The 18,451-nt window shown below is 33.0% G+C and overlaps 1 protein-coding gene across 1 annotated transcript in view; it reads left to right on the forward strand.

Annotated features, from left to right (window-relative positions):
- PIK3C2A (phosphatidylinositol-4-phosphate 3-kinase catalytic subunit type 2 alpha) overlaps positions 1-18,451 on the forward strand; it is a 159,933-nt gene that overhangs the window by 101,142 nt on the left and 40,340 nt on the right. The window contains exons 14-21 of the mRNA XM_051965392.1: positions 609-720; positions 1,668-1,813; positions 6,064-6,252; positions 6,805-6,898; positions 7,329-7,423; positions 7,773-7,953; positions 14,556-14,660; positions 16,038-16,130. Of these exons, the coding sequence (XP_051821352.1) occupies positions 609-720; positions 1,668-1,813; positions 6,064-6,252; positions 6,805-6,898; positions 7,329-7,423; positions 7,773-7,953; positions 14,556-14,660; positions 16,038-16,130 (1,015 nt within the window). The remainder of the gene's footprint in view (positions 1-608; positions 721-1,667; positions 1,814-6,063; positions 6,253-6,804; positions 6,899-7,328; positions 7,424-7,772; positions 7,954-14,555; positions 14,661-16,037; positions 16,131-18,451) is intronic.

The raw sequence follows: 18,451 nt of genomic DNA on the forward strand, positions 1-18,451 counted from the left end.
CATTTCCTCCTGTATATTCTTCCCTCTCTGGATTTTTGTGAAGTTGTTCTTACTTGTTTCTATTGCTACCTGTATGGCTAGCCTTACTTTTTAGCCTACTTTTCTATATCATGTTCCATATGATACCTACTAATTATGATCTCCCTCCCTCCCCTTTTCCCTCCTTTCTTCCTTCTTTCCTTCCTTCCTTTCTTCTCTCCCTCCCTCCTTCCTCTATCCCTCCCTTTCTCCCTGTCTCATTCCCTCCCATCAGTTTATTCATCTTTCCAGGCTTTTCTGAAATCACCCTGATTATTATTTCTTATAGAACAATAAATGAATTCCATTTTTGTATTACCAAATTTTTAAATGAATGTCTTATAGATATTTCAAACTTAATATATCTAAAGGGGAAGTCATTATTTTCTTTTCTCATCCATTCAACTCCCCCTTTCTACCAAATCTCCTTCATTAATATTGAAAATATCACTATTTTCCCAATCTTCAGATTAATGAAGAAATAAATGGAATATCATATAGAATTGTTTTTCTGTTTATGGCAAGTTTTTGCCACCAAGAATACTTGTTTCCTGTTCTTTTCATACCACTTCTGTTTGCTTAACTTTTAGGTTCTTAACTTGTGGAACTAAGCTTCTCTACCTTTGGACTTCATCCCCTACACAACCAATACTTGGGATAACCCACAAAAAGGGACATGTGATGGAAAGAATAGTGTTACAGGTAATATTTTTTCTTGACCTTTTTTTTTTTTCAAACTCTACTGTGAAATAATACTGTTTATGGAGCCAAATGTCTTTACTATGTGAGCACTAAACTTACATTAATTTCTAATAAAAAGGCATTCTTTATGGATTTAGTCTTAATGCAAATAGCATGTTTTATATAAGTGCTGATTAATTTTTTCTACAAAAAATGTGCTTAAGTTTTCTCATGCACTACATGTCCTAATGTTGGTCCTAACACCAACAAAAATAGTCTTCATGTTTCATGAACAAAATGTATTGAAGAACATGTAGCAAGACAACTTAATTCAGTAGCTTTCTTCAGGTTACATTGTTGTGACTAGATCCCTAATGCACATGTAATCCTTGATTTCTTAGCCATACATCTTACTGAACTGCTAAGGCTGAAAATATTACCTGGGGGACAATCCCTTGGTGATTAGCCTTTCTGAATTTACCTAGGCCTGTACATAAACAACAGACATACAGTATTCAAATTCATATGTATACTTATTTTCTGCCAGAGCTTGTACTCTTTGAATATAACCATCAAAAAGCTTGAGTTACTTTTGCCATAGTGAGGTAATGGATAAGGACCTCAGTTGAGGTCTTACTTGATTTTAGTCCTTAGCTTCTAAAAAAGAGTTAGTTTTTTGAGTCACAGGAGATTAAGCTGATATACTGTCAATTTGGAAAGAACTGTATTATTTTTATTTGTTCCTCAGGGTATAATATTTCATGTTTTTAGATTTTTTTCAATGTGTCAATCAGTTTTGATGATTGTTTTTCTTGTTATATGGAACAATTCCTAGGAGTGGGGAGGGGAATGATACAAGGGAAAATTTAGGCATTATGAAAACAAAAATAGTAATAATTTTTTTAATACAACTACAGTTTTATTTGCAGCTGAAAAACTAAAATTTGGCTTTTGTTTAATTTGTTAAGGTTGACTTTCCTTCCCCAACATTTGATATCATTTATACAACACCTCAAGTTAATGGTAGCATTGTACAGCAACAGTGCTTAGAAACACTGGAAAAAGATACTAAAGGAAAACTTCTTGCCATTCTTTCCAGAGATTCTTCATTTGGGTAGGTTTCTTTTCACTTATTCTAAGCATTAATGTCTTGATACTTTATAAAATGTGTAACTCCGATGATGTAAAATCTTATTTGTATACATTTTTTTTTAGTTTTATGATGTTTACAGTGTGCTTGATAAACATGGTTTTAGATAACACTTTCTAATTTAAATATAATAAAATATTTTAAGATCTTTATAACCATGCTCCTTTCAATCTCTTTCCTTTCCAGTCTATCACATTGTTCTTTGAACAATCATCGAGTTCTGACCATGTCATTCCCTTACTCCCACTGGGGAGGAGTACTTCCCATTGCCTGTCAAATGCTAAATAAAGTAAAAGGTTCTGATCCTTGTTTTCATGACCTTCCTCATCTGCCTCCCATCTACTTTGCCAGCCTTCCATAATTCTTTTTCCCCTTCTTATACTCCACATTCCATCAAAACTTGACAAATTTATGTCTCCTTGTTCCTCTCCAGCAATTGTCAATCAGCAAATATTTGTGATGCACCTATAATGTGCCAGGTACAGTTTTAGTAGTTGAAAATACATTGCAAAGAATAAAACATAATTTGGTCCTAGAGATTCTGCTGCTTGATGGGGAAAACAACAAATATAAAAAAAAAACTATACTAAATAGTAAATGAACAAATAAAATATATACAGAGGAGTTCAGTACAGGTTATTGTAACAAAATAGTCTGAGAATCTATTGATTCGGTATTGCTACCAATTATACAATGAGGATAAAAAGATAGGGATGAACTTACAGGCATTATTGTATGTACAGAAATCAGCAAGTCCTGACCATTAGTTTTTAGCTACATTAAATAGGTTTTGATATATAAGCAGGAAAGATAATGAACTCAGTTTTAGAGATGTTGTGTTTGATATATCTAGAAGATAGTTGGTGATAAAAGACTGGAGGTCATTGTGGCAGCCCTTTTTGTAGTGGCCAGAAATTGGAAACTGAGTGGATGCCCATCAGTTGGAGAATGGCTGAATAAATTTTGGTATATGAATATTATGGAATATTATTGTTTTGTAAGAAATGACCAGCATGATGATTTCAGAAAGGACTGGAGAGACTTACATGAACTGATGCTGAGTGAAATGAGCAGGACCAGGAGATCATTACATAGTTCAACAACAATACTACCTGATGATCAATTCTGATGGACATGGCCCTCTTCAACAATGAGATGAACCAGATCAGTTCCAATAGAGCAGTATTGAACTGAACCAGCTACACCCAGCAAAAGAACTTTGGGAGATGACTATGAACCACTACATAGAATTCCCAATCCCTCTATTTTTGTCCACCTGCATTTTTGATTTCCTTCACAGGCTAATTGTACACTATTTCAAAGTCTGATTCTTTTTGTACAGCAAAATAACTGTTTGGACATGTATACATATATTGTATTTAACTTATACTTCAACATATTTAATATGTATTGGTCAACCTGCCATCTGGGGGAGGGGATGGGGGGAAAAGTTGGAACAAAAGATTTTGCAGTTGTCAATGCTGAAAAATTACCCATACATATATCTTGCAAATAAAAAGCTATAATTAAAAAAAAAAAAAAAGACTGGAGGTCAGAAGAGAAGTTAGAACTGGCAAAGGTTCTGATAAAGGCCTCATTTCCAAAATATATAGAGAATTGACTGTAATTTATAAAAAATCAAGCCATTCTCCAGTTGATAAATGATCAAAGGATATGAACAGACAATTCTCAGACGAAGAAATTGAAACTATTTATAGCCATATGAAAATATACTTCAAATCATTATTAATCAGAGAAATGCAAATTAAGACAACTCTGAGATACCACCACACACCTGTCAGATTGGTTAGAATGACAGGGAAAGATAATGTGGAATGTTGGAGGGGATGTGGGAAAACAGGGACACTGATACATTGTTGGTGGAATTGTGAACACATCCAGCATTCTGGAGAGCAATTTGGAACTATGCTCAAAAAGTTATCAAACTGTGCATACCCTTTGATCCAGCAGTGTTTCTACTGGGCCTATACCCCCAAGAGATACTAAAGAAGGGAAAGGGACCCGTATGTGCCAAAATGTTTGTGGCAGCCCTGTTTGTAGTGGCTAGAAGCTGGAAAATGAATGGATGCCCATCAATTGGAGAATGGCTGAGTAAATTGTGGTATATGAACGTTATGGAATATTATTGTTCTGTAAGGAATGACCAGCAGGATGAATACAGAGAGGAGTGGCGAGACTTACATGAACTGATGCTAGTGAAATGAGCAGAACCAAGAGATCATTATATACCTCAACAATGATACTGTATGAGGATGTATTCTGATGGAAATGGATCTCTTCGATAAAGAGATCTAATTCTGTTTCAGTTGATCAAGGGTGGACAAAAGCAGCTACACCCAAAGAAAGAATACTGGGAAATAAATATAAACTGCTTGCATTTTTGTTTTTCTTCCTTGGTTATTTATACCTTCTGAATCCAATTCTCCCTGTGCAACAAGAGAACTGTTCGGTTCTGCAGATGTAACCTATTTAACATGTAAAGGACTGCTTGCCATCTAGGGGAGGGGGTGGAGGGAGGGAGGGGAAAAATCGGAACAGAAGTGAATGCAAGGGATAATGCTGTAAAAAATTACCCTGGCATGGGTTCTGTCAATAAAAAATTATTTAAAAAAAAAAAGAGAGAGAGAGAAGTTAGAACTGGGTAAATAGGTCTAAGAGAATCATCTGAGAGATTGTTTACTCCATAGGAGCTGATGTAATTATTTAGAGAAGAGAATCTAGAACTGAACATTGAGAAACACTCGCAGTTAGAGAGAGTGTGATATGAATAATGAGCCAGCAAAGGAGAATGAGAAGTTTTGTTTAGACAGGAAAATCAAGAGAATGTAATGTCATAAAAACCCTGAGAGGAGAGGATGATCAGATGTTACAAATAAGTTGACAAGGACAAAAATTCATTTATCCATTAAGAGATTGTTGGTAACTTTGGAGAAAGCAATTTCGGTTTAGTGATTGATAAAGTTGTAAGCCAGATTAAAAAGTACTTCTGCCTTCTTAAAAGTTACCTGATGTGTGATTTGCATTTGTCTTTCATAGATTTATATTTGTTGTCTCTTCCTTCCCCTTGTTAGAGAGTAAATTTCTTTAGGACTGAAATTACTTTAATTTTGTTATCATATTCCCAGTACTTGACACAAAATAGGTGCTTATTGATTTATTTACTTTAACTTGGACTTATTTGTGAGCAGTAGCAAAAGCAGTGGTTATTGCTAACCAGATGAATGTGATAAGCAAAAAAAAAGTTTAGCTTACTACATAGGTTTGATAATTGATTTTAAGCACATTTTGTAATCCAATACCATACATATCTAGTTCTCATGGTGCTAGAGCATGCAGAAACTTTAAGAGGCCATCAGTTCTTTTTCTCTTGTTTTACAGAAAACTTTGGTTTCTAAAGATGAGGGGATCTACCTCATCTCATCTGCAGAATAATTTTCTGTTGTTCATTTGTTTCAGTTGTATCTGATTCTTTGTGGCCCCATTTAGGGTTTTCTTGACAGACATGGGAATAATTTGCCATTTTTTTCTTCATCTCATCTTTTAGATAAGGAAGCTGAGCAGACAAGGTTAAGTGACTTCCTCAGGGTTATACAGCTAGTAAATGGCTGAGGCCAGATTTCAACTCAGGTGGTCCTTACTCTTGTCCCAGTGATTTAATCTGCCTAGCTGCCTAGGAAGTAATTAGTAGAGGCAACATACAGAGTTTCTCAACTCCAAATCTAGTATTCTTCCTATAAAGTACTATGATAATTTCTTTCTCTCTCAAGTGTAATTCTTTTTGTATTTGAATGTGACCAAAAGGTCATTTCTTCAAATTGTTTTCATAAGTAAGACTTTCCTTGAAACTTTGATATTATGTCATTCCTTTTTATCATTGAAAATAGCTCATTGTTATGTAGTATTTTAAGACTTCTATTATAGAGTGTTTTGTTTATTTTTAAATTTGATCCTAATGAGCTAGCATTTTTCAATATAAATATCTTTTATTTTGGATATAAGGATATATCTAGAGTCAAAGGCAGAGCTGAAACCCAGATCCTCCAATACCATTTCTAGTGCCTCTTCCACACAACATAGTTAATATAGCATTTCAGTCATGAGGTGACTGCTTTGGAGTCGTCTCTTTTGATTTTGCAATCTTTGAGATACGTGTCATTATTATAACTCTAAGAATTTTATTTTATTATGTATAGACTTTCTAAAGAAGATAAAGCCTTTTTGTGGGAAAAGCGTTATTATTGCCTTAAACACCCAAGCTGCCTTCCAAAAATACTAGCAAGTGCCCCAAATTGGAAATGGGCAAATCTTTCTAAAACATACTCATTACTTCAGCAGTGGCCACCATTGTCTCCACTGAATGCATTGGAACTGCTGGATTCAAAGTAAGTTCAACTATGAGACTACATTTAATATTTTTATAAAATTTAAATGAGGTGTTATATGCGTTTATGTAAAAATATCTTTCATCTCAGTGCAAATATGTATCTTTTTCTTGATATTTATTGATTTATTGATATTTAATTATCTATCAACCCAGGTTTGGAAAAATTAGTGCATTGATTTAAAATTATTGAATTAATAGTTTGGGTTTTTCTTTTTATTAAAGCAAAAACAAACAAAACTATGACTTTTTGAATAAAATTTATAACCTCCTCTTGTTTAAAGTACTATAAGAATTTCTCAAAGAACATTATATTAGAGAAGTATTTCTGTATTATGGAAGAAATATTTGATAATTGGTACTTAAAAACTATTTCTGGGAATGCTAATACATTCAGTAGAACAAATCTGTCTGAGATGATAAAATTTCCTTCTGGAAAAGGAACACATATCTCTGTACAGATGAGATACTACATGAGTACAAAATATGTTTGTATAGGTATGTTTCTTCTAGCAGCAAATTGAAGCTTTAACTTTCTTTCATATTTTTCCAGATTTGCTGATCAGGAAGTGAGGACCCTGGCTGTAAACTGGATTGAGTCAATTAGTGATGATGAGCTAACTGATTTCCTCCCACAGTTTGTACAAGTGAGCTTGGTCATTTTTCTTATTTTGTAATGGCACAATAGGTAGCATTTCTTAAGTTTCTAAAACTCGTTTTAAAGTGCATAATTCCTGTCACATAGTAGGAGTGTGATAAATATTTGTTTCTTTTCTTCTTTCCTGTAAGAGACATAATGGCATAATGGATAGAGAGCTAGTTTTGGAGCCAGAAAGATCTGAATTCAAGTCCTGTATCTGACATTGAGTGCATGATTTTGAGTATATTCCCTAACCTCAGTGCTCTAAGCAATTCTCCAAGATTACATCTTCCAGAGAAATGTTTGAGCTGCATTGAGAGAGGGCAATTCTAATATGAGAATGCCATGTACCAGTGAAATCATAGGTCCAGTCCTTGTCTCTGTTCCTCATATCCAAATAAGAATGGTTTTTAATAGTTCTTTTCCTTTCCACACAGGCTTTAAAGTATGAAATTTACTTGGACAATTCATTAGTGAGATTTCTCTTGTCCCGGGCATTGGGGAATATTCGTATAGCACACTACTTATATTGGTATGAATTCAATTTCATAAATTTTGATTCTTTAAAGTTATGCTAATGGTACATTAGAAAATTTACTTGCCAAATAGTGTCTTTAGTTTTAATTTACTATAGATGCAAAAGCTTTTATTTAAGAAATAGACAACAAAAGTGCTATTGTAGTTTTCCTTATTAAATTAAGAATGTATAGCATATTGTAACACTGAAGTGATTTTTTAAAAGAATTTTTAATATGAAATAGTTGGATAATGAGTTTATTTAAAAAGTTTAATAATTCCAAACATGAAAAATAAAAAACACTGATTTTTTAAAATTTCATTTAAGTTCTCAACATAATTTGATGTAATATTTGCTATAACAGGCTACTGAAAGATGCCCTACATGATGCACATTTTGGTGTTCGATACGAGCATATCCTGGGAGCCTTCCTGTCAATTGGAGGAAAGGGACTAAGGGAAGAACTCTTAAAGCAGACAAAATTTGTACAACTTTTAGGAGGTGTTGCAGAGAAAGTCCGACAGACTAGCGGATCAGCCCGGCAGGTATATATCTGTACATCTATTTGTGAAGATTGTGGCAGTATTGGTGCTTTCTGTGGCTGAAGGCCCGATTTTATATCCTGTTGTGTTATATTAGTCATATATTGTAGTAAGACAGAAGTCCGGACCTCTCACAAGTTTAACTCAGTTCTGTCTAATTCAGCAAACATTTACTAAATGACTTTAGTATGCAAGGTGGTTATATTTTATGAGGAGATATTGCACAGAGAATTAAGTACTATATATATAGTATTTTCAAGAAAGAAAGCCATGTCTTGGTCTACAGTGTCTTACTTGGTTTGCATACCAAAGAAATCATAAAAGAGGAAAAAGGACCTACATGTACAAAAAATGTTTTTAGCAACTCTTTTTGTGGTGGCAAGAAATTGGAAATTTAATGGATGGCCATGAATTGGGAAATGGCTGAATAAGTAATAGTATATGATATGATATTATTGTTCTATAAGAAATGATGAGCAAACTGATTTCAGAAAAGCCTGGAAAGTCTTTACATGAACTGATATTGAATGAAATGAGCATAATCAAGAGTACAGTAAGATAATGTGATAATCACCTATGACAGACTTAGCTTTTCTCAGCAATGCAGTGATCTAAGACAATAAACTTCTATTTTAAATGGAGATTGAATGGGGATCAGAGCATAGTATTTTAAATATTTTTGTTTGCTTTTTCTTTCTTGTGATTTTTTTTTTCCTTTTCTGATTTTTCTTTTCCAACATGACTAATAGGGAAATAGGTTTAAAATGATTGTACACATATAGCCTATATCAGATTACTGGCTGTCTTGGGGAGGTGGAAGGTCAGGAAGGGAGAAAAAATTTAGAACTCAAAATCTTGTAAAAATGAATGTTAACTATCTTTACATGTAACTGGAAAAATTAAAATACTGAGATAGAAAAAAAAAGAAAGAAAGAAAGCATAAACAAATGGGGGAAGGGAAGAACTGAGAAAAGCCTCTCTGTGGCAGCTGTGCCATGGTACACAAAGCACTGGAGGTCAGGGTCAAGAAGACCTGAATTTAAATTTGACCCTAGATATTTGCCAATTGTTTGACTCTAGGCACATCACTTAACTTCTCTCTAACTCAGTTTTCTCATCTGTAAAGTGAGCATAATAGTAACTCCTCCCCAAGGTTATTGTGAGGATCAGATGAGATGATAAGAATTGTAAAGCACTTTAGTTCCTATATAGTATATAATTCTTAGCACATAGCAAACAATATGTAACTATTAGCTATTCTTTTTTGTTAGTAGTAATAGAAACAGCAGAAGCAATAGTAGTAGTCGTAGCAGCAGCAGTAGTAGTAGGATAAGATAAAACCTAGCTGTGCTAGAAAATTTTCTTAAGAGGTGAAGGTCAGAAACAGACTGCTTCAGAAATGAATCCACCATCCTGGTAAAATTGGAGAATAGCTTTACCACTTTGGTTGGTTTGCCTGGAAATGTTTGCATTGAATGGGAATAAAATGAAATAACATTTAAAAAATAATGAATCATATTTTTGAAAGATTTAAATGTCAGACTAAAGAGTTATAGAGGCAGTAGAAATTTGCTGAAGATTTGTGAGTAGAAGAGTTAATGCTCAAATGTGTGTTTTAGAAGTAATCACTGTAACATTAGTTTGGCCCAGAGATTAGAAAATCGGGAGACTTATTAGGAAGGTATTTGGTATCTAGGTGAGAGGTGATGAGAGCCTAAACATGGATGCCCTACTTAAACAATTCTGAACAAATATTCATATTATTCAATATCTGTAAGAAAAGAGTTTTCTACATCCCACTTTAGCAACTCAGTTCATTGCTGAACAACTTCTACTCTAATTCATCATATTCTTTTGGGGAGTTTCTATTCTTGATTTTTACATTAAAAACATATTCACAAATATTAACATTCAGGATTTTGAAGCATGAATCACATTTTGTCAAGTAATTATCTGGCTTTTGTCTGAAAACTTTTTGGTATGGAGAACTTGGTTTTCTCTGAGATAGCCCTTCTTTTTAGAACTTAATCTTAAAGAATTTCTTCTTTGTATTGAGATAAAAACTACTTCACTATAACTTCAAGCCACTGGTTTCAGTTCTACCTGTTTCTAGTGCCAAGAAAAATGGGAAAAACATTTCTTATGTTAAAATCATTAAAATATTTCAAGACTGTAATCATATCTTCCCTGTCAAGTCTTCCTTTTCTAGGCTAACTTCCCAGCTCCTTCAGCTGTTTCTCACATGGCTTAGATTTGAATCTTCTTAAGGTCTTGAATTCAGTTCTGTCAGTGTCCTTGAAAATTCCTTCTCCTATCACTTTACACTTCGACAACGATATTGTATGAGGATGTATTCTGATGGAAGTGGATTTCTTTGACTAAGACTCAGTTTCAATTGATAAATGATGGACAGAAGCAGCTACACCCAAAGAAAGAACACTGGGAAACGAATGTGAACTATTTGCATCTTTGTTTTTCTTTCTGAGTTGTTTTTACCTTCTGAATCCAATTCTCCCTGTGCAACAAGAGAACTGCTTGGTTCTGCACACATATATTGTATCTAGGATATACTGCAACATATCTAACATATATAGGACTGCTTGCCATCTAGGGGAGGGGGTGGAGGGAGGGAGGGGAAAAACTGGAACAGAAGCGAGTGCAAGGGATAATGTTGTAAAAAAATCACCCTGGCATGGATTCTGTCAACATAAAGTTATTATAAAATAAAATAAAATATTAATTAAGAAAAAAAAACCAAAAAAAAAAAAAAAAAAAGAAAATTCCTTCTCCTGCACATACAAAGAATATATGTATGTGTATATATGCATATATATTCACACACATATTCATACCTATACATGTGTTTGGAAAGGGAGAGAGAGAACATGTACAAAATATTCATGTTAGCATATTCTGTAATAGTGCAAAAAAAATCAAATATTTACTGCATATTATGTTTCAAGCACTGTGATAGAGTCTAAAATATAAATACAGAGAATGAAACAGTCCTTACTTGTATAAATAGCTTAGTTTGTAGTGGAAGACACAAAAATATCTAATCTGTCTTTGGAATAAATTCAAAGTTTATAAGTACACATGCATACATATGCTTAAGGTAGGTTACAAGAGAGGGCACTTTCATTTAGGAAGATCAGGAAAGACTTTATGCAGGGTGGTACTTGAACTATATCTTGAAATAACAGGAATTCTCTGAGGCTTAGGTGAGATGGACTACATTCCATCTTTGAGGATAATTAGAGCAAAGCCATCAAGTCAAGAAATAGAGCATCATGAGTAAGGAAACAAGGACAATTTGGCTAGATTACAAACTGCAAGAGCAGGGAGTAGTATTTAAAAAGGCTAGAAAAGTAGTTTGCAACCAGGCTATATATGATTTCAATTTGAAACAAATTCATTTTGGATATGTTGAGTTTGAGAACTCTTTGGGCAATTCAGTTTGAAATATGTCTAGTTAGGGTTACATGTATAGATTTGGGTGTCATTTGTATAGAGATAATAAGTAAGCTAAAAGGGTACTTCTAGTGATGATTGTAGAGAGAAAGGAGAAGGCCTCGGCCTGAATCTTGGGCAATATACACAGTTAAGAAGATATGGATAGTGAAACAACAAAGGATATGGTAGAGTGATTGGGAGAATAAGATAATAATAAGGCTTAAAACTAAAACCATAGAACCAGGAGGGAAAAAAAAAGAGTAGATGTCATGTATCTATCAATTGCAGAATGAATGTTTAAAATAAAAACTGGGGTACATGAAGATAGAATAATAATTCATGCAGTAAGAAATAGCAAGTATGAGGAATTCCAAGAAACAGAATAATGATGGGGCAGCTAGATGGCGCAGTGGATAGAGCACAAGCTGTGAATTCAGGAGGAGCTGAGTTCAAATGTGCTCTCAGACACTTAATGCCTAGCTGTGTCACCCTGAGCAAGTCACTTAACCCCAATTGCCTCAGCAAAAAAAAAAAAAAAAGATATAGAATGAAAGAAGCTGATCAAAAGAATAATACACACAATGTTTATAGTAATATGAATGAAAATATTTCTAAGAATGACACCAAACTATGAGCACATGAAAAAATAAGTGATTGTCCTGAAGTAGAGATAATGAAACATATATCTGTCGTCTTAGTAGAAATGTGCAGGAGACCAAAGGGCAGAATGTAATTTTGTCAGAAAGAGTCATTGTAATGGGCAGTTTTGTTTTTTCTTTTTTAAATGGATGGTAAAAATGGGGGGTTGGAATAGTATCTTTTATTAGTGTATGATAAAAACAAAAAGTATCAATGAAATGTATTTTTCAAAAAAAGGAAGAAAAAGGTGCAAAAATGGTCCAGTACTGAATATAATATTTGAGGTTTGAGCTGTCCAACAGAACACATTGGAATTATTATATATTCTCTTTTTGAGAATATTAAAGATATATATTTCTGTGTATGTAACCTAAGATCACATTAATTTTTGGCTAATACTGTTAATTCATTGAGTTTGCAGCTCATTGAAGCACTGAGTATGTGTCTTTTTCATTTTAATACCTTTTTTGCCAAATTTTACTCATCTTGAATTTGTACAATTGACTTTTTGAGCCTAGGTCCATGAGTTTTATATGTATTTGAATTAAATTTCATTTTAATAAGTTTAGTTCATTATTTTAGCCTATCAAGAGCTTTTTGGATCCTAATTCTGTCACCCAAAGTGTTGACTATTTCTTGCAGCTTCATTTTACCCATTATAATCATTATTTTGATGTTTTCATCCAAGTTATTGACTTTAAATGATGAACAAAACAGGACTAAGAACAGATCCACACAGTTTTTCCACCTATGTTAATGTCAATTTAGTAATCTAGACTCTTGGGATATAGATTTTAAACAAGTTCCAAATTTATCTGATTAGTTGTATATTACTTTCTATTTTGTTCACAAAGATAACATGAAAGACTTTCCTAACATTTATTACTATTATATCTATGGTATTTTCTTCATCTACCAGTGATGGTGATAGTAGTACTAATAGTAGTAGTAGTGGTGGTGGTAGAAGGAGGAAGAGGAGGAGGAAGAGAAGTATCAAATAGGAAAATGAGATCAATCTAGCATAAGTTGTTCTTAGTAAGTCATGCTGGTGTATAGTGATCATATATATAGTTGTCTCATTATATTTTTGTAGGAGATTCATGAATTTTGCTAGAAATTGGAGAGAGTCTTATGAAAGCAAGGAGAAATATTGCTTTTTCTTTCTCTTTCCTTTCTTCCTCACTCAAGTTTCTTATTCATGCTTTATTCCCTCCATCCATTCCCTCAGGTTCATGGATTTTCCTGTAGATATATACTTAATGACCTTTTTTTGACATAAAATGCAAATTTACTACTGACTTTCAACTAATCTTTTCCCTCTTCAAAAGGTATACCTTTTTTATAGCCCACTTATGAATCTTTGCCTTGTCAGGTTTGAGTGATAATCATGAATATAGTTAATTTATTGCATTAATATTTCAAATTAATTTTGTTTAGAATCTGTCCTTTGCACATTGGTGTATAGGTAGAAGAGACAAATACATTTTCTGCTATTCTTTGAAGTTATTTTTTTCCAGTGCATTATTAGACTCTACAGCTAGTGTTTCTATTTCATACTTGTAGCTTTTGACAGAATCTCTGAGTCTTTTACTCCTCTACATTTTGAGTTTGGAGCCCTAAAGAAAATGCATCTTTCTTAATTCTCATTATATACTTTACAGTCTTGCTAAGAAGCTCTTCATATTCCAGGAAATGTGATTCCATTCTCTTACATTATTTCTTTAGCTAATGCTCTACTTTCATATCTTTTTCTTCTCAAATTGTACCTTAAATGGTAAGTCTGGGTTTATGTATTTCTGTTACATTATGGTCAAAAAAAGTAAACTGAGGCACAAAGTTCTGAGCACTGTCAGTTTATTAGTAAAGTGTAAGTAAATAAATTAGTAAGTGCCAGTAAATAGGATCTCAGCTTCCTCAACAAAGGTAAGACCCTGAAGTGGAATAGCTATTCTTTTTATGGCTTTTAGAAGTGTAGAACAAAAACTAGGACTTAATAGGTAGAGAGAAAGTAATGATTGGTTAAAAGAGGTGAGTATCATAAAAATCAATACGATTGATATACAGAGCTAAAGTATGAGGAAACAGTATATTTGGACATTGGGAATGAGGGATTAGCAAAAACCCCTTTGTCCTCCTGTGACTAAGAAATCTTCATTTTTTGAGTCCACCTGACAAGTTAGAAATAATGTGCCAAACTTCTTTAGATAACAAACCAGACATCCTTGAAGGTTAATTTGGTAGTCTAAACACTAGATCACATTCCACCTTCATTCTTCAAGGCTAACAGATTTCCTTGACACAAGAATAGATTAGCGATTTAAGATAACTGCATTTCTGTATTTTAAACTCATTACTGGACATCTGAATTTCTGAACTAATTAGGGTCAAAAATAAAGAATCATGAATTGGGCAATTATAGGACAAAATCGATCAATTTCAAGTGTTATCAATTAAAAAGTGATACAGCAGCAATCTGATCATTTCACATACATTTAGGTGTGTCTTTTTCTTAGGTTGTCCTTCAAAGAAGCATGGAACGTGTACAGTCCTTTTTCTTAAGAAATAAATGTCGTCTCCCTCTCAATCCAAGTCTTGTGGCAAAAGAACTGAATATTAAGGTATGAAATAATATACATTTATATTGAAATAATATTTTCAAAGTCAGTGCAACAGTCAGTAGACAGGTAGAAGTATGATGATGTAGCTGGAGTTACATGGATAATTTAAACCCAGATATTGGAAAATTCTTGTACATATTTTGTCATATCTATTTGTTAATGAATGACCACAAAGACCCTCCTGAAATTCTGCAGACCATTTAAAGTCATTCAAAACCAACTGCAAAATTTATATATTTTGAAAAAGACATAATAATAATAACAATAATATGAATTTCCTACTAAGTCTTCCACGAGAATAAAAAAATTCTGTAGTGATCCCATTAGAGTGTATTTCTAAGATGTATGTGGTCTAAGAAGTTTTGCTTTTTATGTATGAAATGAGTCATTTTCTACTCATTATGAAAATATTTAATTTCTTAGATCAGGATTTAGAACTTCTGTTTCTTGTTGTTGCTTTAAACATTGTATGTAACATGGAAATCCAAGAGATCAAGAAAGACAAATGTCTTTCTCATACTTGCGTGAACATTATAATATTATTATATGGGCTTATGTTTCTGCAGTGTAAAAAATCATAGCTTATTCATAAAATCTCAGAGTTGGAGATCTTAAGTGTCCATTATTTCAATACTTAACTAATTGAGAATTTCTTCCACCAAATAATGAACAAGTGGTAGATTAGTCTACTCTAGTGCTTACCATAGTGCCTACATAATAAGTACTTAATAAATGTTTATGATTGATTGATTGATAGCCAGTGTTTGTAGGAAGACTTCCAGTGAACAAAGCCTACTACTATCCATGACAATTAATTCTACTTTTATATAATTTTAATTGTTAATTTTTATTCAATTAATTCTACTTTTATATAATTTTAATTGTTAATTTTTATTTAATCAAACCCAAATGTACCTGTTTGAAACTTATAATTGTTGCTTTTAGAAAACAGAGTTTAATAAGGTACATGTACCATTTTGATTTGACAAGATAACTATACAATGTTGAAATCTAGTAATGAGCATCTTAATTGTATAAACATTTTTTCATAAAAAATATTGTTATATTGAGGACTTTTTTTCAGCTGGCTTCATGGATTTATATTAGCTTTTTTATTTTTTTTATTTTAATTATTAAGTCTGAATTTTTAAAAAATTGTCATCTCCTAATTACATAGTAAGATGACTGATTTAATGTGGGGAGTTTCATGGTAAAAGCTCTGTCTTTTCTTCATTCTTTTTAATAAGCAAATACTGCTACTAATTCTTCTCACTGGTTCCATGACTTAAAGGCACAAATAAAGGGAACATACCTAATATGATGTTATACCCATTCCTATATTAAATTTTCCATATATAATACGTGTTATATTTGCAGACATGTTCCTTCTTCAGTTCTAATGCAGTTCCTCTGAAAGTCACAATGGTAAATGCCGATCCTTTAGGGGAGGAAATCAATGTCATGTTTAAGGTAAGATTTTCTTCTTTCTACTACAAGAAAAATGAGTAAATGAATGTGTGTTATTTTCATTAGCCTTATTTATACTTTCTTTCTCCTTAATTTTTGCTTATATTGGAGAGCAAAATTACTTTGTATTGGTAGTGTCTTTGGAATCTACCCATTCTGTAAGCTATGTATCTCATATCTTCATTGCTCTTTTACTAAGGTTTCTATTCATTCTAGTCATACAAAGAAAAGAAATGAGACATTCCCAGAACTGGCTAACCTTAAGAGAACACTCTAGCTACAGCACTATTATAATGATGGAGAAACACGGCCTAAACTATCATAGATCATGACTGAGAGTGTTTATGAAAAGTACTTATTATTTACCTGGAATGTATTAGGCTAAAATAGAATCAACAGTGTCCTAAAGGGTGAATTGATTTAAAAACTTTTGAATTAGAAATAAAATAGAAACTATTTCTATTTAAAATAGAAAATTTTAAAATAGAAATTATCTATATTTTGGAATAACTAAATCTAGTACACTTCTACTTTGGAAAGCATTTCATATTAGAGAATATAAAATAACTTTGATTTTGAAATTACATATCCCAAAGCTTTTTGTGCATAGTGTGGGGCAAAGCTCCATATAACCAGAAACATCTTCAGAAAGGACAATGGAAGCCACAGTGATGCCTCTGCTAGACTGTTTACAGATTTGAGAGAGGGTCATGAGTTAGCCTGGATAGCCTTCACATTGTCTAGTAAAGAACAAAAGCATAGAGGGAATAAGCCTTAGTTGTTGTCTGTAGAAAAGGAAGGCCGTTTCTTTCTTATATACACATATATTGTCATTGAACCCAAAGTTTCCATTCTAGTAAAAGTACTAATGAAAGAGAGAAAAATGTAAGAAGATTAAAAACAATAGCAACCAAGTAGAGAAGGAGGAAGATAAGGTTTGGGCTAGTAAGAGAGAAAAAATCATTTGTAGGATGGATCATATGATGATATTTGTGACCTAATTTTGCATTAAAGAGGGATTTAGGTAGTAATATTAACAAAAGAAAATTCTAAGTGATGGAATATGTGTTTTTTTAGCCTGTTCTTTCTCCAAACACATTTCCTTTCAACTTAAGCTGATAGTTTTTAAAATTTTTTACTTTGAATGTTATAAAAATATACAATTTAGTAAAATCAATTGACCTAGCTTTTAGCTCTGTTAATCCACTGGGAAATGAAAACAAATCAAAATTCACATTCTCTCTCTGTCTCTGTTTCTGTTTGTCTGTCTCTTTCTTCTTCTTCTTCCTCCTCCTCCCTTCCTCCACAAAGACATATATACACAAAAGTGCAAAGTTGCAACATAATATACATAGATATATGTGTGTGTGTGTGTGTGTGTCACACACACACACACACACACACACACACACACACACACAGAGTCCTGGTCAAATATCAGTACAACAAATATGTGCTGACAGTAATACATTTTTAAGGCACTCAGGAATTAATTGCCAAGATATCTAAAAGAATAAGAATATTTCAGAAATGTAGAAATGATTAAGAAATAACTTTTTTTTTTTTGGAGGGCATTGCAACAGGAAATGCAACTGATAATTCAGTAGTAAATCCCAATATACTTTATCTCAAATCTTATGAAAATAGTCAGTGAATACCTTGAGGATATCCTATATAGAAATCCTCAAAGGAAATCATCAGACTTTTCATACTAACTTTGGAAGACTTCTTCCTTATGGTCACATTACTGACAGTTTGTATATGCCAACAAAATATTTTATTGTTTGTACATGTTTTTCAAAGTTTTTCTTATAAGTATTATTAAAATTACATAAGATTCAAAGGAGAAAAAAAACAAGATAGTGAAATAGCAAGACAGAGAGAGCTTCCATTCCCCCCAGGGAAATTCCTTCACATAGATCCAGAAAATGCATCCAAGACTAAACTCTGATGGGGAAATCAAAGGAAAAATCATAGTGACTCATTTTTCCATTACAAGTTGGCATAAGGAAATAGGGAGTTTTGCAGACAGTGGTGAATTTGGCTAGAAGTGTGGGGCTTTGTGAAGCATTCCATCATTCAGGTAGAAGCTTTGTGCCCAGACATTATGCAGTCTCAGACCCATAATGTGGCGGAGTATTGGAACAGGTTCCAAGTGGCAGCTTTGTCACCAAATACACAGTTCCAGGTTACTGATCCAGGAAGGACTGAGGAAAGAACCTGTAACCAAGAGTGGCATTTCAGGGTAAGGAGTAGTTGCAGGCTTTAGCCTGTGTGCTTTAAAAAAAAAGCACAGAAGCAAGTATAGAAACATTTAGTAGTTG

This window comes from Antechinus flavipes, chromosome 6, assembly GCF_016432865.1.
Source record: "Antechinus flavipes isolate AdamAnt ecotype Samford, QLD, Australia chromosome 6, AdamAnt_v2, whole genome shotgun sequence".
NCBI lineage: Eukaryota > Metazoa > Chordata > Mammalia > Dasyuromorphia > Dasyuridae > Antechinus > Antechinus flavipes.